Source organism: Mytilus trossulus, chromosome 1 (genome assembly GCF_036588685.1).
Source record: "Mytilus trossulus isolate FHL-02 chromosome 1, PNRI_Mtr1.1.1.hap1, whole genome shotgun sequence".
Lineage (NCBI taxonomy): Eukaryota > Metazoa > Mollusca > Bivalvia > Mytilida > Mytilidae > Mytilus > Mytilus trossulus.
In genome coordinates this window covers 17,173,002-17,196,235 of record NC_086373.1, presented here as the reverse complement: position 1 = coordinate 17,196,235, position 23,234 = coordinate 17,173,002, and the positions used below count along the sequence as shown (strand labels likewise).

The window sequence follows — 23,234 nt, the reverse complement described above, 5'->3', positions numbered from 1 at the left end:
TCGTCCGCTTCAGTTTTATCTGCACAAGTTATGGATTGCAGCTTCACAAGAATGGGAAGCATTGATTCCAATCACTCAGCCTTTATTTCCACACCTTAAATGGTGGTTAGTACGGGAAAATGTAATGAGGGGCCTATGTCTGTCCCCTCAAGTTCCCAGTCTAACATTATTCACAGATGCCTCCACCCTCGGTTGGGGAGCATATCTGGAGGGGCTTACAATCTCGGGAGTCTGGAGTCCAGATCTTTTGGAAGAGCATATCAATGTATTGGAAATGAAAGCAGTTCTGTTTGCACTGAATCATTTCCAAATGTCTCTAAAGAATCAGTCTGTCATTCTGGCCACGGACAACACAACAGTTGTAGCTTATCTCAAGAATCAGGGAGGAACTCATTCACCTTCTCTTTATCAGATAGCCAGAGACATTCTCCTTCTGTGTTTTCAACTCCAGGTTCATCTAGTGGTGAGACATATTGCGGGGCACCTCAATATTCTAGCCGACACTCTATCCAGATCTCTTGCTCCAGTAAACACGGAGTGGGAACTACTTCAAGTAGTTTTCAAAGCTGTGACTCTTCATTGGGGGTCACCTCAGATAGATCTGTTTGCGACCAGTCTCAATCACAAACTTCTAACATTTGTGTCTCCGGTTCCAGATCCAAAATCTTTTGCAGTAGACGCAATGAGCCTATCTTGGAAAGGAATGTTCGGGTACGCCTTCCCTCCTTTCAGGTTTCTCTCCCCAGTACTTCAGAAAATAGCAGGGGAAAATTGCAAGATCATAGTTATTGCTCCAGCATGGCCAAAACAGTCTTGGTTTCCAGACCTTCTGCGCCTATCATGTGCTTGTCCTCTAGTTCTACCTCTGAGACCAGACCTTCTGTCTCAAATCAAGGGCAAGGTTCTTTATCAAAATCCAGAAAAACTTCATCTACACGCCTGGCTTCTCTCAGGGTTAGCCTCAGAAAGAGAGGTTTTTCTGAAGGAGCAACCAAGCATCTCACAAAGTCTGTCAGAGACTCCACTAGCATTGTCTATGATGCAAAATGGTCAATCTTCTCAGATTGGTGTAGTGAGCGGGAAATTGATCCTTTCCAAGTCACTGTACAACAATTAGCAGACTTTCTAGTTTTTCTTTTTGAATCCAAAGGATTATGTCCCTCTACTATTAAGGGATATAGATCAGCTATCTCAAGAACTATTCATATTTCTGGTGGCCCAGATTTTGGAATCAATGAACATATTTCTCTTTTGGTTCGTAGTTTTAGTCTTGAAAGACCAAGACAAAAAACTTTAGTTCCTAAGTGGGACCTTGGACTAGTTTTATCCTTTTTAAAACTTCCTCCTTTTGAACCAGCAGAAACAATAGATTTAAGGTTTCTTTCCTATAAATGCTGTTTCCTTTTAGCTTTGGCTTCTGGACGGAGAAGGAGTGAAATCCATGCCTTCTCTATTTCTGATGCTTGCCTTCGATTTAACAGGGATAAATCTTCTGTTACTCTTTTAACGGATCCTGCTTTTTTGGCAAAGAATCAGATTCCAGATAAGGGTGCAGAACCAGTTGTGATTCCTGCACTCCCTAGCGATTCTATTTCTGTACTTTTATGTCCAGTAAGAATCCTTTCTATTTATCTGGAAAGAACGTGTAGTTTACGTTCTGTTTCTAACTCAAGACTCTTTATTCCTATTAAAAAAGGAATCTCAGATCTTTCTGTTAAAACTATTTCTACTTGGATATGCAAATGCATATCTTTAGCTTTATATGGTTCTTCTAAGGCAGAACTTTTAAATAGTTTTAATGTTAAAGCTCATGATGTTAGGGGTATCTCTACATCCTGGGCTCTGTTTAACAGTGCATCTTTGGAAGAGGTACTGTCTGCAGGTTTCTGGAGAAATGAGAACTCTTTTATATCTCACTACCTCCAATCTATGGCTACTTTTGCCGAGAGTTTATACTCTCTTGGACCTATAGTTTCAGCACAAAGATTGAACTTTCCTCCTGTTTCTTCTGTTACAGGGGATTCAGCTTTACGTTAGATTCTGTTACTCAGAATTTATGATGGTAACGTATTTATAGCTATAAAATATTCAAATTTTAAAGTAAATTTGGATTTTATTAGATAAATACTTACCATCATAAATTATAGGTCCCACCCACCTCCCCTTCATCCCCTTTCCTTATGTTTTCTGTCTTGAGGAAATTGAATGGAAGAATATGGGCAAACAGGGGTATATGTCCGGACCAGTGAGAATACGTTTATTTTTAGTTGGGATTTTCCATCTGACCTATGACGCAATTGGGGTTACACTCAGAATTTATGATGGTAAGTATTTATCTAATAAAATCCAAATTTACTTTAAAATTTGAATAATTTGGGCCTGTAGGTTCAGAGATGATTTTTATAAAAGTTAATGACGATGGATGCCAAGTGATGAGAAAAGCTCACTTGGCCCTTTGGGCCAGTTGAGCTAAAAATGTAGGCATAAATTTACTAAGATTTGTCTTTATGAGATGAAAAAAATATGATCATATCTGGGAACCAAAATATCTATCAATATTATATATTTCCCTAAAAGGGGCATGGTTTGTGAGTGCTGTAAGTGCAACCTGCAAGAACATTTCTGTAGGATAAAAAACTCACAGAAATAAATACAGAAGTCTACGTCAGTTTCTTATGAAATAGGACAGAGGATTAGTTATAAGTCTTGGAAAAATGAGGGTCAGGGAAATATTGCATGCTGTACATAAAGTCTTTTTATGATGGTAGTTTTTAATTTTGGTTTACATCAAAGAGACTACTAGTGCCGTTAATTTATTTATCATTGTCATTTTGCTAAGTTTCTTTCGTTACCTATTCTGACATTGGTCTCATATTTCTTTAAGGCTGAGTTTTCTGTGCATATTGCTGTGTGTTTGTTTATTCCACATAAGAGGTTTAGGGGGAGGATTGAGATCTCACTAAACATGTTGAACCACATCACATTTTTGTCCCAAGTCAGGAGCCTCTATTTTGCCTTTGTTAGTCTTAAGTTTTTCAATTTTAGTTCATTTATATGTTTTGGAGTTTGTTGTGATGTCCATTTTCATTGAAATAGTAACCTATTTTACTTTTTGTTTAGGGGCAAGCTGAAGCCTGCCACTGGGTGCTGGATTTTCTCACTGTGTTGAAGACCTATTGTTTGCATTGAGCTATTTTCTGCTCTTTGTCAGTTTTTTTCTCTTCAAACACATTCATGATTTCTATTCTCAATTTTACAAATAACTTTTGTTTTTTAAATGTCTGCCTGTCATTGCTACATGTCCTTTAATAAATGAGGACTATTTTACAATGAACAAAGCAGAAAAGTTCTATGATGGAAATCTTTTTTCCTTAAAAGATTCCTAATGTTAACACGTTAAATTTGCATTATTACAAAACTCATATTCATTGTATAAATAATTTATTTCATAAAAACAATTTCATAAACCTTAACAATTCTTCCCAACAATATTATCACAGTATAAATATATTATATGCATGAGTAACCCACAAGAAATATTTCTAAAAAGATGGATGCATAATAAATTGAATAAATGCAGCCTTTTCAGTTTTTTGTATATATATTTTAAATAAATATTACTCTCAAGTAATAAAATAACTATTACTCCAAAGAATAAAATCTGCTAGAACTAGGAAAAATTTACTAGACATGATGAGTTTTTATAAAATTGGCCTTAATTTTAATTTACAAGTTTTCAACAACTTTAACAACATTGTACAATTTCAAATTAAAAATCAATATTAAACTGCTGGCTCCAGCTTAAAATGTTGAGAATTTAAAAGATTGAGGACCAGAAGAACATTGAATGTCCTGAAGGCATCACAATAATTCAGTTGAAAGATCTTTTGATTAAGGTCTTTTCTTTTTTACAGCAACACTTTAAGACAAAGTGGAAGTACTGTTCCATTTCATGAACCCAGAACTTTTATACCTTTTATTTGATTAAGATCAGCAATAATTGGACCCATGAACACTTCATAACACCCCCTTGCACCAATAGGATGTAATATCACAATGTGGAGCTTGGAATATCTGTAATGTCTGCATTAATTTTTTAAAGTGTTTAACAACTGAATCATGTTGCTGATTGTAATCCTTTCTGTAAGAGATCTAACATAACTGGATAAATGGATGCAAATTCTCTCCCTTGTCTTGATTTCACATTTTGTACATAACCTTCCAATGTTCCTCTGTAAAAAAACAACAGAAAATTCTATTATTTGTTTATAGTTTTATTTTTATTAATCAAAGCTTGCTTCAGATAAGTCATCTCATTTTAAATAGGGACAGACTGAAGAGTTCAAAACATACTAGATTTAGTGCTTTTATTAGATCATGTTAGAAAAATGTACTCACATATCATTTTCTTAATGAAAATTAGGGTTGCTCATAAAAATGTATTATTGTATTAAGGCAAGGAAGAAGATAAATCATTACTAAAACAGTACTTTAACATAACCTTTTTGGATTTGTCAAAGATAAATAGCAGTCTTTTATAATAAACAATACAATAATAATTTCAGATCCAATATTTTATAGACACCATACAAAACTCAAAATTGAATACAAATTAAAATATTTCTCCAATATTTTTTAACTTACTTTATTAATGTCAATTTATCTTTCTCTGATGAGTGATCTTCTAACCACTGAGAGTATCTACTTATCGACCAATCAGCAGCCTTCAAAATACAATTACATGTGTATTACGAATCATGTTATTGTGCACAAAACCAGAAACAGTTGATTGATATGTATAAGTATAAACGTTTTTGGCAATATAATACTGTAAATGAAATGAGAGATAAATAAATATCGGTCAATTATTGTATGTCCTGTTGAATACTTTTAACTTGCATCAACCATTTACCTACTTTTTAAATGTCACCTTGTAATCTGTTCCCTTTTTATTTTTTAACATAAACAGCAAAGTCAAATGACATCAGATCAGTTTTCTACATAAACCATAGTGTTTTTAAGGTAATACATATTTCTATTTTATTCAAAAATCTAAATAGCCATGTTCTTGGATAAGTTTCTCTCTGACATATAATGAAATTCTATACTTACTACATGTGGTGATTTCAGTTCAACAGGAGCTCTGGCAAACAAGAAATGTAATACAGTACTGTAAGGAATGATTTCTCCTAGCGCTGGACTCATAGAAATGTGTTCAACTGACTGGAATAATAATGGTCTGCAAAAGAAGAACAGAATAGTTATGGGGATCATTGAATCTATCTTCAAACTTTACAAGTTCTTCATAAACACTTTTTTTTCTTAAGTCATTACTAACATTTGCAGTGAAAGATACAAGTTTCATATTTTATGAATTTCTAATCTATCGATATAATGTCAGATAGATGCCCGGGTGCTCCACCATGATAGAGCCATGGAATACTCATCTGGATTATCAAAATCAAAAACTATATCTCTGTAATCATTCTGTTTTCTCCAAACTTCATATATACAGTTCTGCTACAAATTTACAACTTTAAGTTTTTGGCTTCTCTTTAAAGTCAAGAATATTCATTAGCTACCCTTATGTAGGCGTGTCAAAATTGTATCATATGCATAAAGACAAGACAGGACACACTGTATTTTGATTTCATTAACCAGTATTAAAAAGATAAGTTTTAAAAAAAAATAGCATAAAAGAAGCAAAAACAAGACGTTATTTCTCTTGCCCTAAGTAATTTATACAATTGCTATACCTAAATGATCTGAGTAGTCTGTAGTGTTTGCCTAGGTCTGCTATTCGTTTACAGAATGGTGATATTGCTAATTCCATTTGGGCAAAGTCTGCTGCCAGTCTAAGTTTACCTCCTTCTCCTAAAGGTCGTATCAAACTAGCATGTCTAACAAATAATTCTACACATCTACAGGATATTGGCTGTAAACTGAAAAATATGGGTAATCTGTAATTCTAATGAGGAGAAAAAATATAGTTGTTTGTTTTTACATCTACTTTATAAATTTGTAAATAATCTATTTCGTGTAAAAAAAAAAAAAAAAAATTTCTTTCTCATTTTTTATGTCAGATTAAGAAAATATGTCATTTGCATTAGCCATCTATAATTCAAATTAAAATGTCAGTATACATCCATGTAGAACAAATGACAAAATAAAAATTAAAAATTTTCAAGGCCTATTTTATCAGCATTGAACCTGTAACCCCACCCCTAAATAGACATTAGTCCTGAAATTTGAGCTTGAAGGCATGTTATAATTCATGTAGCCTATGATAAAATTCATACCATTCCATAATGAAGTCTGTACATTCATATTTAGATAAATAGTCTGTCTGACATCTGACAACAAAGTCCTGTAACTCTCTCATGTAAAGTGAGCATTGGGAATCTTTCTGATGATCTGAAGGGGCACTTCTACAATGATAATATGGACAATTAGTCTAACATTACAATACAAAATAACTTCAGTGGGCACCAATGATTAGTTATCTGAAGGGGCACTTCTACAATGATAATAAGGACAATTAGTCTAACATTACAATACAAAATAACTTTCAGTTTATAAAGGAGATTGACCACCTTCTTATTTGTATGCATAGACATTGTTTGGTGGGGTTTGGTGTTTTTTTTGCATCTAGAGATGATGTATCCCCACTGTATCAGATTATCTGATACATTTATAAAATTTTAATTCCTTTTTTTTGTTTTGAAAAGTAACAATAACATTTCCTGATATCAAATGTCTTCTTTTTCAAACCCAGAAATATTTCTGAATGAATGAAGAGGAATTGTAAACACTTTATTTTACATCCCATTTTCATGCAAAACAGAGAGAAAAAATCTACTAAGGGTTCTTTCAGATATAGAATACAAGAGGTTTGAATTTTAAGTTAAGTAGGTAGATTTAATCTTACGTAGAGAAATCTTCCTGATGCATGGTTAGTATGATAGCTTCTGTTGCGTCAGATATAGAGGATAATAGTGGGTTGATAGCATTACTCATTAATATCACAATTCCCTGGAAAATATAAATAATTATGCTGTTTTCATTGGATGCTCGAAAAATATCACTTATACCTTACATTTGTTACCAATGTAATTGATATGAATGGGTGTTTTATAATGTAGATAATGTTTGTCTGTTCCATAAGTCAAAATTCTTACTCTATAAAAACATAATTATATTAGTCATAATATTGATGTTGCAGCTTTTACTGGCATTTATTTTATAAATACTGGTCAATCTTCATCAGTCTAATTCAAGGCATAATTTATTCTAATACTGTTTTTTTTTTCTCGGACTGCAACAAGTCATGGTTCACCCTAATTTGAAATCTTATCTGTATTATTTATGTAATATATTTTACAACCAAAAAGTAAAGTTTATATCTGTGTTCTTACCTCTAATGATTTATGTATACTCTCTATTGCTTCTAATGAATAATTATTTAATGATGTCACAACCTAGAAAAAATATCAAATGTCTTATAAATAAATAATTAAGGAGATATGGTATGATTGCACACGAGACAAATATCCACCTGAGAGTCTAAAATGATATGGATGTAAGCTATAGGGCACTATATGTCCTTCAATAAAGACCACAATCCATACCTTATAGTTAGCTATAAAAAGTCCGGCTGATTTGAATATGCATTTCTAGCTGTAATTGTTGTGGCTGGGTCAATTATCTATATTTCAAGTGGTTCATACTCAATTTGTAAACAATAATAAAATCACAAAATAATAATGGTTCATGACAAACATTTCTGAATTAAATATTTCAATAATGTCAAGTATGTCACATTTATACATACACATGTGTATTTGATTAACTAACTCATTTCCTAAATACAGAAATACCCTAAGTTGTTCAAATCAAATCTAAATTTGAATAAAAATTTAAGATGAATTAATTGATATTTATTATCTATCTAAAATTAATGTACCAGTACATGTATTTGTATGGGTGAAACATAATTGTATGTGTGCAATTCAATTATACCAGTTATACCTACCCTTGTGACTGACTGATGAAAAAGATACAAGGTATTAACAACAGCCTGGTTCCTGGTTTGACCTTGTGTTGCTGGTCCAATTACCTGACTAGCCTCACCATCAGTAGAGAGCTAAAAAACGAAAAAAAGCCATTAATAACATCTTAAATCTATATTGAATTAGAACTTTAAAAAAAACAATCCCAAGAAAACTGTTTTAATATTGAACAACAGTGAAAAATTTGAATATTAAATATATTGACTCATGAAGCACTGATATATATACTTTCTCTAATTCTTCGTCAATTTATCCCTTTCTGCACCCATTGTATAAAAAAATTTAATCAACGTGTGTTTTGTTTGATCACAGTTCTTCATTGGTATTAATCAGATTATGACGTCCAATTTTCTTGTTTTCGTTTAAATTTCCTATTGTGACGGCATGAAAAAAAATGACCATGTCTAATGATGTCACATATAGGAAAGAACACATCTTTTTGCAGATCAGTCGCAAAGAAGGAATAAGTTTGCCTGCGTATTGTTTGAAAATCAGTACAGAAACAGATTTACCAACAAATCTTGTGTAATACGATATTTATCCACTCTCGACAGTTAAATTTAAAATATTTAAAACGCTAGGAGAGTTAAATTTGAAAATTTAACTGTCTCTAGTGAATAAATTTCGTATCACACTGGATGCAGTGGTAGAATCTATATTTATATAAATCTGATGACAACAAGCCAGTACCAGATCTGAAAGTGTATGCAATTGATTTGAGGTAACAATTACATGTAAACAAAAGCGTAACTGATCATACACTTTTATTAAAGCCAAAATCTTTACTTGCACACCATAAATATATTCCTTATAAAGCTGATAAAACTTTGAAGAAAGTTGTCTTTCCAAGGTCTTCTAGATAGCAGGAGTCAAGGGGTCACTAGACATGCTTTCTCCTTTTGGCAATTTATCATTTATAAAAAAATTACTCACCAACTGTTCACTTTTAACATTAAATAACTGAACTGTTTTTGCTACATTCTTTGCAATGGTTATACTTAATTTAGTGTCCACACTTGCCACATTCAATTCACTGTGGAAATAAAATAACATGTTTTACTATATAAAAAACACATCAAATCTCTTATTCAGTTATTGACAGATGTTTAATCCTTATTTGTGTTCAGTGATTACTTGATACATCTTATTTTATATGAAAAATAACAAAAACTAAACAAAAATATTTCAGAAGTGTAAAAGGATGTACTTGGTGCAGCATATATTATAACATTAGCTGGGTGTACTAGCTATAAAACAGTTCATTGTTAAATCTTATATTTAAAATAATTTTTAATCATTCTTTTTCTACCTACAAAACAAATATTTATACAAATTAACACTACAGTTGAACTCAAGCTATTGTGTTATAACATATATATGTTTAACTTTAAATTAAAACTTTTAGTTTGAAGTTCCCAACACATTTTGTATTAAGATCGATTTTGGCCAAGAATTGGCATGGGTTGTCAATGCAGGGTATACCTTCCCCATCTTGTTGCTATATTTTGAATATATATTTAAAACTTACCTCGATATTGTTTTAATGACACTTTCAACTTCCTGTTCCGTAGGAGGATTCATAGAGCCAGTTGCAAATACAAGGTTGATGGGATCAAACAATCGGGATAGAGATCTTGACAAATAGGCTGTTTCAAACTTGCATAATGTATTCCGTAATGCTTTCTCAGGGCTGAAATAAATATGAATATTAATATTTTGTCTCTTATTGATAATTATTAGGATATTTGTGCAGAACAATGCATTGTTTTATTGCAGATGATAAAACATGATCTAAAAACTTTGACAATGTCAAATGATACTATACATGTATATCCCATTACTATCAAAGGGAGATAACAGTTACAAATTAATGAAATTGTAAAATGTACCAATTGCTCATGAAAAATAGTGTTAGTAATCAGATTCAAAGAAGCATTTTATAACTAGATCAACACCTTCATTGTTTTTGATTAACTTTTCCCACATGAAAATGCTTTTTAAATACAAGCAATAAGCAAACATATCTCTTTTTGAAATATTCATTACAAATCTCACTGTTTCAAAACTATAAATGATTCTTAGTTTCAAACATATTTTTCTTTTACTAGTGTTACAATTATTTTAAAATGTTACTCATATTTCAGTACAGATAAGGCAACTCAGTATTTTGAAAGGTCATTTAAGGTAGTTGTCTCCCTTTAGCTACTGAAACTTACTCATATTTATCAGACTTATGTGAGAACATATCCTCGTCCACAATAGGCTCTTCATGTACAACAATATCTGCTAAATTTGTTGAAGCTTTCGGGTTCAATTGTTGGAGACGCTTCCATAGGTCATTGTATAATCGTAATAATTTGGGATACTCTCCTTCAAATGCTTGTTTTATAAATGTTGATCCTGAAGTATAAAAATAAATAAAGAGTCATGTATATAGTTTTAAAAGTGCTAAATTCTGGTTAAAATTATGTGCCTCAAATATTTACAATTGGTTAACAAAAGTTCCTTCATTTTTTAACTTTTGTTAATCTGTCTTACATGCATCTTATCATGTTTCAGTAGCTTGATCTAGCCTTGAGAACTGCCATATATGCCAGTTATGTTCATTGTTAAAAATAAATGAGTGAGTGAAACAATGAATACAAATGATTTAATTCAAATTGAACATTTTCAACACTTTATAGGCTTCAAAGTTTCCGTTTTAAACCATTTGGAATATCAAGTTTTATTGACTAACCATAAGTAGTTCTCCTTAAACTGAACCTATCATAAAACTTTTAATATGAAAGCTATGCACAAGTTGCAAGTCATTGACAGTAAATTATATGTGTCTATGCTTATACACATTTTAAATACCAAATAACCATAAGTAACCATAAACTTGAATATGGAAAATATGGAAAAATTTCAATGGGCCTTAACTGAGGGGGCAGAAATGAAAAGTGTTAATGTTAAATCATCTGCATACTAAAAAACTATTGACATGCCATTAGTGGTTCCTTGAATTTGACGTTATCACAAACTTAACAATTGTTGTTGGTGCAGTAGAAACAAAAAACTAAAACTATATTGAGGCCAGTTGAATTTTTAAGTTTATACGTATCAAATACCTCAGATTCAAAGTTCAAACTTAGCAAGGGACCTTCCTAGAAATTTCCCATTTCAGTTCATTACAATCAAATCAAAATATACATTAAGTTTGCCATTTTTTTGTCTTCAAATGAATATGTTTATTGAAATTTGTATCCCTTAAAGGGGCACTAGCTACGAGATATATAAAAAATCTAAAGTTTGATTTTTTTTTGTTCAATCAATAATGAAAGTGAAATAGTGAAATAACAATTCGCTTTTTGCAGCCAAAATGGTTCAATTTTGTCATATTACGCTAAGAAACATTGATAATTAGATTTCACTTGCAAGTGAATGAGTCGACTGAACTTCAATTCAACCCCTAGCTAGAGATTGACAACGCATGCATTGTACGTGTACTGGTTATTTAAAGAAAAAGAATGTCAACAATGAAAGTGAAACTACAGTAAATCATTTGATTACTAATTCGATGCACATAAAATCATTCTTATACGGTTAAAAGCAATGAGAAACATCTATTTTTAATCTACAAAATAAAATCAAACAGACCTATAAAAATCCAATTGCACGTGTTTGTTTAATCTATTCACATCTTTATTCATGTTTACATCACTTATATGGTCATCTGAGGTCAAATCGATAGTTAATTAGATGGCGTCTGGACTAAAATACACACGAAACGAACCTATGTTTTATCTACCCCATGATCTGTAAACTGTTTATTTTAGACTTTTGATAGTGTGGATAAATGTTTTACATTGTTATAAATCAAATATAAGAATTAGAGTCAAATCGGTGACCATGAATTTGACAGCTAGTGCCCCTTTAAACTTTTTCTAAACAATTCTAATACTACCTTCAGTTGCTTCATGAAATTCTGCTGTTAGCATCTTTGTTATATTTTCCCAAAAATTCTGCATAATGTTAACGTTACCATCTTTATGCTGAAAAAATGCATGGGAAACTTTTAATGCTTTGTATAATTCATTTATAAAATATAGACTGTTGGAAAGATTTTATGGTGGCCAAGTGGTCTAAGTAGTTACTACTGTAATCATTAGCCAGTCAATACTGAGGTTGTGAGTTCAAACCCTGGGAGTGTGGGTCCACTTGACTCTAAATCTTAATTGACTAGGATTGTCAGTTTTCCTATCGAAAATCAGTGGTTTTCTTGGGGCATTCCAGCTTCTGCCACCAATAAAAACTGGCCACCATGAAATAGCCCAAAACAAGTGCTTAAAAGTGGCATTTAAACACCAAAAGTGAAATGAGTAAAAATATTTTAAATATAAAATTATGATTAACATAATATCACTAGAAATTTAAAAGGGTGTCTCGAATAACACCAAGCATAAAGAATTGACAAACAGTTAGAAACTCCTCCAAAAAATTGGTTTTAATGAGTTATTTCAATGTTTGTGACTCCTGTCAGTAGTTTAAACTGTCATTTCAAACAACAGGGATATTAAACCAATGTTTTAAGCATATATTATCTTCCTTACCTTAGCTAGCTCCTCAATAAAGCCAACATGTGTAACAGGATCCCTCTTCTTTACAAGTACCTTCTGCAGATGCTGGACCTATGTTATCATAAAGTAAACTCAATTATTTTTTGTATAAAGTAAAGGAACATCAACTGTTTCATGTTAACCAATTTTACTAAAAATTCTCAAATTTGATTTATAACATACTTAACATCCAAATTAAAAAAAAAACTAAAATAAATACTCACTAATGCACGGACTCCATAATGGGCGTATGACATTTGCGCCAATTTTGAAAATTTTCATTCTTTCATTTGCGCCGATTTCATTTTTTCTTTTGCGCCGATTTTATTTTTTCTCCTAATTGGATTTACAGGTAAGTTACAGGTAAGTTAATACTTTTACATGGGCTTAGCACAGAGTATAAAGATAAATTAAGCAACATTGGTAAATAGCTATCCCATTTTTTCGGGTGACCATTCCTTCCCCAAAATGAAATCAATGACTGCTTCACGTTTGACAAAATGTCTGACGTGCCTTCTGATGACAAATGTCTTACATTCTTAGCCTACAGACTAAGTACATATAAATGCACAATGTAACACTATCCACCTCATTTCTGAGCAGCTGCATCCCAACTTATATGTTTTTATAGATTTTATCAAGAAAATCCAGGCCGTTACGTATGTTAAATGTGAACTCTAGGAATGCCTGCATCAGTACGTAAGCCAGACAAACAAAAGATGGACCTCGTTATCGACAATTATAGGAATATATTAGATGTGTTGCTTATACACACTCGACAAGAACAGATTTATAATTTGAATGTATTCCGTTTGAATGGATTTGAATCATTCATTTTAGCATTAACAGAGTGCTTTCATCTTAGGTTTTCACTTCTTGATTTTAAAGTATGTAAATATATAGCTTTTATATTGATTTATCTTGCTCCAAACCCTACTTCCACCTCCCCGTGGTGAGCAGAGGACAACAGTTATATACATGTTATGATTGACAATTCATAACATTTGTACAACTGGCTAACGGAAGAGGTTGATATTAAATGGTAAATGAAAGAGGGACGAAAGATTCCAGAGGGACAGTCAAACTCATAAATCGACAATAAACTGACAACGCCATGGCTAAAAATGAAAAGGACAAACAGACAAACAATAGTACACATAACACAACATAAAAAACTAAAGAATAAACAACTATAACATGACTGAGATAGAGAGTTGTCTCATTGGCACTCATACCGTATCTTCTTATATCTTTTCACCTGTAATTTACCTGTAAAAAAATCGGCTCAAATGAAAGAAAAAATCGGCGCAAATGCAAAACGCCGTCCATAATATGTATCAGCATTTTGTTTGTGTGTTGGTTTTTTTGTGTCTAGATAACACCTTATTTACCATCAAGGTGACTCCCAAAGACTGCCAATGGTTATCTTATTTCACTATGTTTTTTTATCTTGTAGCTTATACCCTTTAAGTTTTTTACAGTTTATTGTGGAAAACACTATCTGCTTGAAACAATAAGTAGTCTTTTCCCAAAACTACTAGCAACTAGCAATTAAGTTTTGAATCATGATTCAAAGAAGATGTTTCACAATACAAAATATTAAGTTGTCGTAAAAATCTTTCCATTCAATAGTGTTTCATCCATTATAACATACCTGAGCACATGAGGCATATATGTTATCCATTAACTTTTCCATGTTTGTCCACAGTGTAGCTCTGAATGCTGCAGTATTCCCAGTCATTGGCATGGTAGCTCGTCCTGGACCTAAAATATTTGAAATATCAATAATTTTATTTTTATAAATAAGAAGGCGTAGTACATGTAGTATGAGTGTCAATTTGTATTATCGATAAATTATTGGTCCTTAAACAAACATTTTTTTTTTTAGCTTTATATGTTGAGTTTTTGTTGACTATTTTGTCTTTTTGACCATGGTAACATCTTATTTTACTCAACTTTATGGTTTTTGATTGCCCCTTTTCTCTATTCCTTAACTTTCAGAATCAAGATCTAGAAATAGCAAAATGAAACCTTGTGAACAATTTATGCCTTACAAATTCATAATCTTGTAATTTAATCCCCTAAACAATATAACCAACACTACCAATCTTGACAAGCAGTTGAAAATACAGTAGTGACTACCTTATCCTTACTGGAAAAGGAGGTCCCCAGTTAAATAGATAATGGTAACAATTAAAGTATCACCTCTGTAATACATGTACTGTAAACTTACTTGTTTTCAAAGTTACTTGATTTGGAGTTTTGCCCTTTCTAGCATACCTAGGGTTAAATAAGGGAAGATCCAAGTTTTGCAAATTCATAACAATTATTATTCCCATTTGAAGTTTTACCATATGCGAAAGTCATGAAAAATAAATTGATAATGGAACTTGGTTAGTTTACAATTTGTCTTAAATATCTTTGTTTGAAGACTATGGGAAAAATTTCTATTAACCATGAAATATTCAAATTTTTGAGAGGCTTTTATAACAAGTTGTGGCATACCTTTTCTAACTTTCCCTCAAGATATCATGCTACATGAATATTGCCATGGCTACCACAATATGTTTAACTTACCTTTATTTGAAGATTGCTGAGTCAAAGTTCTTACATCCAGACAAGATCTTATATTTGTGTGAAGGTTGTCTTGGCAACCAGTAACAACTCTATCTACAATTGTATGTAAACAACCAAGATTGTGGAAAACTTGTAGGGATGTGGCTACTTGAGTAGGATTCTGAAGAAGATAAAAAGGAATATTGTAAATTCAAAAATTATTGCATGCATTTATTATTGCAATTTTGTCATTGAAGACTGAAAATGATTTTAATGTTTACGATTTTGAGAAAAATCCTGTTTAATTCATATAAAATATATCATAATGCGAGTTTAAATTATTGCATTTACAACTCTGTCGAATTTTTCGCAATAATAAAAACCTCTCATTAATTTCTGAATTTACAGTAATAAATTTGTATAATGAAGCAATAACAGGTACGGTACATATAAAAGATCAAACGAAAAACAACAAAAAAAGTTATGGTATACAACAATATTAACACTTAATAGAAAAACTGTATGACATCATTCTGCCAGGCTTGTTTTAGTTTTATTTTACCCAGGCTTGAAACTGTCAAATATAGTTTCATAAACAGAAACGAAAGGAGAGGTAAAGAAACAGTTAATAAGACTGTAACCACACATTCTTACTTGTGTTTCCATACTCTGTTCCAACATTTTCTGAGCCTGAGTTTCTACGTCTTGACGAGCTTGTTTTATAAACCTTCTGTCCTGTTCAATAACTTCAATACCACTCAGATCTACTCCTTCACAAATGTAATCTGGAAATAATGTACTATCATATTTATAAAGGTCTAGAGATCAAGGGTTACAGGTTGGTTCATACTGAAAGCATATCTAGCATTTAGGTTTGGTTCAACTTATTTTTCCCAAACTGTTTACAATATCTTGAAAAGAAATGAAAATATAAAATTTTAATTTCTCGGTGACACTTCTTTTCTTAAAAATAACTGTTTTCTCCTTTTAATCAATATATTTCAGACTGACATCATTTGATCATGTGTAAATTCTATCTCAAATAGCATTAGCTTGCCAGTTACCCTTACACTAGCCCAATCACAAACTAACATGTAAACCATGCAAAAGTTTCAACACAACTGCATACTAAATGTCTTTGACTAACTATTTGTGGTTTTTATTTCCCTTATCAAATCAAAAACTTTAACAATTTTAACCACAGAGACCAACACTGAAATAACATGCATAAGTCTGGCTTAGACGCCATAAAGTCTTTAGATTTGTTGGTCAATGTTTTCTTTTAAGTTCAATATGAAAAGTTAGCATGCGCTTTCCTGAAGCAAAGAAGAAACTTAAACATCTAAGTTAAATAACTCAACGTATATATATATATCTCCTTGAGTAATTTTGGAAGAATATGTGAAAGCATATTTTAAAATTTCAAGGAAACCGCAAATGATAGTTAGGGAATTGTCACTCATTTATTGAAAAGAACAAGAATTAAGTCATAACCCAAGCTACATTTGAAATATAATTACTTGTATATATTTAAAACATAACAATCAAATCTTTCTTCTCATTCAAATTTAAATTTCTAAAAAATGTTTTTCTGTGGAATAATTCAATATTTACATTCAAGCCTATTCAGTAATTATGCATTTAATGATAAACTATGAGATGACTTTGCCATGATGATTGAACATGGAAGACATTACACAGAGACACAAATAAGGCAGTACCAATAACAGATGTTTGCATCTTAAGCACCAGCACATGAACACAAACATGAATAGTGTTACCTCCATGACTTAACAATGGGTTTTAATTGTTTTAATAAAGAACTACAGTAAGCTTTGTCATGTGTTACATGCTTGTAAAAAGTCAATTTACAGAAATTTCAATTCTGTTCCGTTATTTTGTTGTCAAACTTTTTTCTTTTATAAAAGATTTGCATGAAATTGGTTATACTTACTAAAGGGAAATGATCCTGGAATATATGTTAACAACTGACACTTTAAACACACATGCACCTTTAACCACATTATTAGTTTAACTTAAATTTTTGCTATGATTGATAATTCATGCAACAAAAACTAAAATAGCACATATAATACATTTTTTACTAATGTTAATCGTTAATAGGGGTTTTCAACATTTAAAACATTTAAACATGCTGACTTGCATCTTTGCAATTTAAAATGTATACATTTCTCTCAAGCTGAATTTAGATATCCCATTTCTCAAGTTATCTTCTAAATAATATACATGCAAAATAACCCAACCATATAATGTATATATGTGAAAATTATCAAATCTTATTATTTTTCATACAGACCTAATTCATTTAAACTTTGAGCTGCCTTAGTTATCTCCCTTGCACCACCTTGTAGTTGACTATGGAGTCTTTTGCTGAGATATATAATCCTGATTACTCTTCGTAACAAATCACATGCTTCCTAAATTAGTAGAATCCAATGAACTAAATTGAATCACAATTTGCAAGCCATGAAAACAGTAAGAAAAAATAATCAGATACCTGTGACTGTTGGAAGATTGAAATATAAGAAATCTGTGAAGCTTTACAGATTAGTATTCATTAACATGACAGTAGTATTATGATTTAATGTTTTACTTTAACATGTATACTAATTTCTTTAATTGCAGCTAAATTTTAATTTCAATTATAGTTTGAAAAACTATATTGGATCAAAAGACCTGTTATTGTTTACCAAAATTTTTAAAAATCTAGCTATTAACAAGGACTTCCATAGAGATGATAAAAAAGAAAATACAAATAATAATTGATCTGCAGATTAAGAGAATGAATAAAAAATTTCAAAGCAGATTTTACCTGCAAATTTCTTAATTGCGTAGTTCTAGCAGATATTTTGTTGAATGGCTCAGTAACTTTAGTTCTAATTCTGAAAACATATTAATAATATCATAAATATGCAATATAATAATTCTGTTCTTTCTTTTTGACAGTACACTGTACTAATAAATCAAAAATGAATTTCATCCAGTTTATTGAACAGATCACAAAAATTTACAATCATTGTGTTCAGGAGAAATGTAAAAATTTCACATCCAATCAGTCTGAAAAATTTTGAAACAGAAACAACATCAAGTTGGAAAATATTTTCTCTTTTGCGGTGTATTCATCAATTCTTATCAATTAATACACAATTTATGAATTTAATTATAGGTGATGATATAAAACTTATATTTGAAAAATATTTCTTCAAAGCCTTTTCATATAAATGAATGAAAGAAACCCCTGAACCCATCTGCCATCAGCCGTACATGCCCAAATCCGGTTAAAATGAAACCATTGAAAACACTTGTCTATTGATGAAGACTGAATGTTGAACTGTTTGATTCATCTTTGTACTGTTAGTTAGTTGACTCATTAACATATACCAACTATCTCTTGTTGTTTGATATTAATAAATACAGTTAAAAGATTCTGTACCTGTCCATGGCTGCTAATAGAGACTGAATTCTGGACTGCATCATCTGAAGAACACCTACAATAAAAATTCCAGTACATTGAAAAAGTTTTTTTCCACCTTAAGTAATTATCAAGATTAAAATAAGAATCAATATCATTTTAAATCTGAAAACATAATCAAATCAAGTAAGTTAAGACAATGCACTTTAAAAAAAATTGTACAAGGTATATCAATCTTGTTATCAGAGAATTTGCAACATCAACAGGGCAATCAATACATATAGGTGAATAAAACAAACTAGGTGTCACTGAGTGAATGAAAATATCATGAAACATGCAATATTTATTCATTTTCATTAGTTATTGTCTGCAGTTATTGTCTTCAATTATTAAAATTTGCCAAATTGAAAACCTGAAAACATAATTTAGTGTTTTTAATTAGTACATGTAGTAAATAAATAATGATCAATGAAAGATTTTTCTGTTTTGCCATGCAAACATGCTCTTTGAAAAATTAACACAGAATATGATCTATTTGGGTTTTTATGTCTTTTTAAAGAATGTTAAAGCTAAACAATTAATTCCTTTATCATGCAATAGGATAGGGTTTTTGGAAGTGAATTTGAAGAGCTTGCCCTGTCAATTGATGAAGCAACAGTTACAATTATTAATAATTATTTCTACTAGCTTGGATAAGTGGCAATAAAAACAGACAGTCTCAACTCAAGTTTCTAACTGGCATCCTTGTTATATTACATAGTAAATTTGGAAGTTATGTTTTCCACTTTGAAATCAACATTACCTTCCAAAGTTTCAACACCTGTGGCTTGTGATAACAGGTCGTCATGATGTGCAACAATCTACAAAACAAATAATTGAGAAAAAAATGTCATGCATGTGAAGTTGAAGAAACTATTATATATAATATGTTAAGTGGATGATACTGAAGATAGTATATATGTATATGTTGTGATTGTACATGAACAAAGTATGTGTAATATGAATTCACATAGAATGCTAAAATATAATCATTTGTCAAAATAAAATCCTGTCTCATTGACATATCCATCAGTTCTGTTAATTCAGTATTTTTGGAAAATACTGCAAGTGTTTATTAATGCACTATAATGCCGTCACTATCATTGACTACATTAGTTCTTTTATTACTAAATAATGCCACTTTAAATGTGAATTGGATACTTTATATAAATGGGTTTTTTTTCACTGAAGTAGTAAAAGCATACTTAAAATTCTACTTTGCAAGTCTTCAAAGTCTGTACATTTTGTATTTAGAAAAGTTGGTTATACACAAAAAGATTGGCAAAGTATAAATGACTATAATCAAAGCAGTTAGACAAATAAGGTCCTTGAAATTTCCTTATCACTTCAAGGGGATAAAAATATCAAGTTTTTCATTTCTTTTGAACGCTCAGTAATCATGGTAATTTAGTTGATCTACATTTATGTGATTGTTTATTTAAAGTATCAACTAAATAACTACATCCAGAATATTATAGCTGGTTTTCTACCTCTTAACTTACCTGGGAGTGTATTTGTTTGTCCAGCAAAGATATACCTTCTGCTAACTTTGATAATTGTTCTGATATAGCTTTTCCTTGAATAGCCTTGTTTGCATGGGCCTTGACATCAAAACTTTCATCCAAAAATAACTTAAATTCCTCTGAAAAGATGCAATTAGTCATAGAAAAAAACTTTATTTTATATATATATTATAAATTTTTTCACAAAATTGTTTTATCCAATATATGTATTTGTCTTTATAAGTTTGTTACACTTCTATTAAACTGAATACATGTAGGTGTCTAACTGTAAGCGACCAGACACCCCTTAAAACAGGGCATACAACTTTTCAATGTGTGTACGTCATTACTGGACATCACAAAGATTCCTATAAAATTTGACATTAAAATACAGAATATTTGACAACACAGTGGAAAGTGAATGTTGAATGTTGTATGATTTCACTTCGACAATAGACTTCTACTTTATAATTCACCACAACGTTCTAACCACTGATTTTGCTATGGAGCATATGCATATACATGTACTGTCTATTACTGATAAAAGTTCAAGCAGCCACATGCACAGGCACTTGTTTCTACACTGGAATATGCCTCCCCAGTATGGGATCCTCACCAAATCACCAACATACGGGACATAGAGCAGGTACAAAGGCGAGCAGCTCGCTTTGTTTATGGTTGCTACCAGGACAACTCTCCTGGATGTGTAACTAAGCTACTGGACCAACTTCAGTGGGAATCACTGCAGCACAGACAATGGAAACAGAGCCTGGTGCTGTCTTACAAGACTCAATACCAGATGATTGCCATTGATCAAGTAGGACCAGGGGCAACCACAAACTTAGACAAACTAGAGTGAAGAGGAATGTCTACTACCACTTATTCTTCCCAAGAACAACTAGAGAATGGAATATTCTCCCCGGATCTGTAGTGGGGCCCGGATCTCTACAGGACCCAAGGGCTAGAGTGAATACCATCCCTTGGATCCACCCACATCTGAAGAAAAGGGCAGGATAACCAGCATACATAGATGTAATTAAGATCATTTTTAATTGTAAATATCGTCCAGTTTATTTCCTAGACTTTTACTTTTGGCCAGAGGAGTGGCCTCCTGTCTGTTTGTGGTGGATTATACCTCAATTGACGTATAATCCACCAATTGAGGTATATTGGTATAGACCAATTGATGTATAATGCAAGTTTTTTTATAATTAAATGCTAGTGTGAGATAGGAGCATGATTTTGCAACTTGCAACCTATTTTATGATCCTTATTGAGTCATCTGAAAGTTTCAGTTTTTTCAAAGCTGCTGCATCTCTTGAGAATGCATGTGTACAACAATTCTTTTGTTGAAATATTTGTACAATTGACCATGATTGACTTTTGATAATGAAAGTCAAGTATTAACAAAGAACTCCATTCACCTGTGGAGTTATACTGAATCCGGGTCCGTCCGCCCTGATTTCGGTTCGCCCTAGTTACTGTTCGCCCTAGTTTCGTTTCGCCCTCAGACCGTTAGCCCTGATACCTGTTCGCCCTGGCCATGGGTATGTTCGCCCTGATTTTTATTTTTTAATTATAGTGTTGTGTTGTGTGTATTTAATTTCAGCACTACATTGTATTTTTAAATGTAAAACAACTGAAGACTAAACTATTTGTATGTAATGGCATATGTTGAAGTGTGTTTAAATTCACCGAATATTTATTTATGATGTATTACGTGTTGCTGCTTCTGGGAAATAAGTGTCTCGAAATTTCAGCACAACATTGTATTTTTAAATGTAAAACAACTGAAGACTAAACTATTTGTATGTATTAAATGGCCTTAATTATACCTAATCAGCAATCAAATTTCAATCAACAGTAATTATAAATTAAAGTAATTATAAAATAAAGTGTAACAATGCAGCCACGAATTTTAATTAATATTCTGTATTCCGCTTTTAATAGACATGATAGATAAACATAAATTTTAATACAAATATGCATTTCTTTCATTAATGTAACATATACATATCATTAATGAGAATAGGGCGAACAAACTCAGGGCAAACAGAACACCAGGGCGAGCAAACTCAGTGCGAACGAACCTAGGGCATACATGTTATCAGGGTGAACGATCCCGATACCAGTTATACTCATGATCACATGACTGCAGACAGTAATGATGTCCATTCACAGGTGATTACAGGTAAATTTGCCAATCAAGAACTGACAAGACAACAATGGAAAAAACTTCAAATACTATTATTTTTTTAAATGCAATATGTTATGTCACTATACTAAACTAGGAATGTTTGACAAGTTTTCATACCATATTGAATATATGGTTTTAAGAAAACAATGCTCCATTTTTGGTAGAATAATTTGTTTTGAAAAACAAAGAATTATACACCAATTGGTGTATACCATTATATGTCAATTGGTGGATTATACGTCAAGTGAGGTAATATGAGGCAGGCATTACCTGTAAATGGGGACGAAGTCTGTATGAATTATTTTTTTGTAACTTAAATATTTGTTAAAAAAAGAAACTGAAATACCGTAACGTTTCCGATTTTGGTTCTGTTGTTAGGGATTTTAGTTGTGACATTATTTAAGTTATGATGTCATATGCAATGTAAACAAAGAAACGCTATCATCAGGTAACGTTTTTTCATATCAAGTAATTATTAAAAATGAAATTGGTACTGCGTTCCTTCCTATTTATAATAGAATGGTAAATATATGTAAAATAATGCCTGCCTCATATTACAACAAAACACAATTACCTGGTATGGGAAAGGGGCTAATGAAAACAGAAAATTAGGGGAGATAATTCAAAATTCCAACACATATCTCAATTCTAAAGTTATTGTCTCTAATGGTTATGCTCTTTACTGTTTTATTTTGAAAAAATGATATTTTCATTCTATCTTATATGACTTTTGGGTAAATCTTCATCACCAAATGATATAATTTTGCAAAATTACCATCTGAACCCAGATTTTCCAGCAGAAAGTCGTCCATATTTCCACTTCCGGTGTGAGTTGGAATA

At 31.5% G+C, this 23,234-nt stretch overlaps 1 protein-coding gene across 2 annotated transcripts; it reads right to left on the bottom strand.

The window, feature by feature from the left end:
- Positions 1-3,424: 3,424 nt before the first annotated feature.
- On the bottom strand, positions 3,425-23,234 carry LOC134717207 (conserved oligomeric Golgi complex subunit 5-like). Of its 2 annotated transcripts, XM_063579967.1 has the most exons (23): positions 23,170-23,234; positions 20,198-20,337; positions 19,459-19,516; positions 18,678-18,732; positions 18,057-18,126; positions 17,541-17,661; positions 17,178-17,192; positions 15,878-16,008; positions 15,245-15,404; positions 14,322-14,431; positions 12,662-12,739; positions 12,016-12,103; positions 10,286-10,469; positions 9,598-9,759; positions 9,003-9,102; positions 8,033-8,143; positions 7,416-7,478; positions 6,929-7,032; positions 6,300-6,428; positions 5,757-5,942; positions 5,113-5,239; positions 4,645-4,724; positions 3,425-4,232 (listed from the first exon to the last, which is right to left on the bottom strand). In XM_063579967.1, exons 1-23 carry the CDS (start codon positions 23,204-23,206, stop codon positions 4,118-4,120), a joined length of 2,424 nt encoding a protein of 807 aa, XP_063436037.1. In that variant the 5' UTR covers positions 23,207-23,234; the 3' UTR covers positions 3,425-4,117. The 2 variants fall into 2 exon arrangements, with proteins under 2 accessions (XP_063436037.1, XP_063436038.1); XM_063579968.1 differs by lacking the exon at positions 17,178-17,192.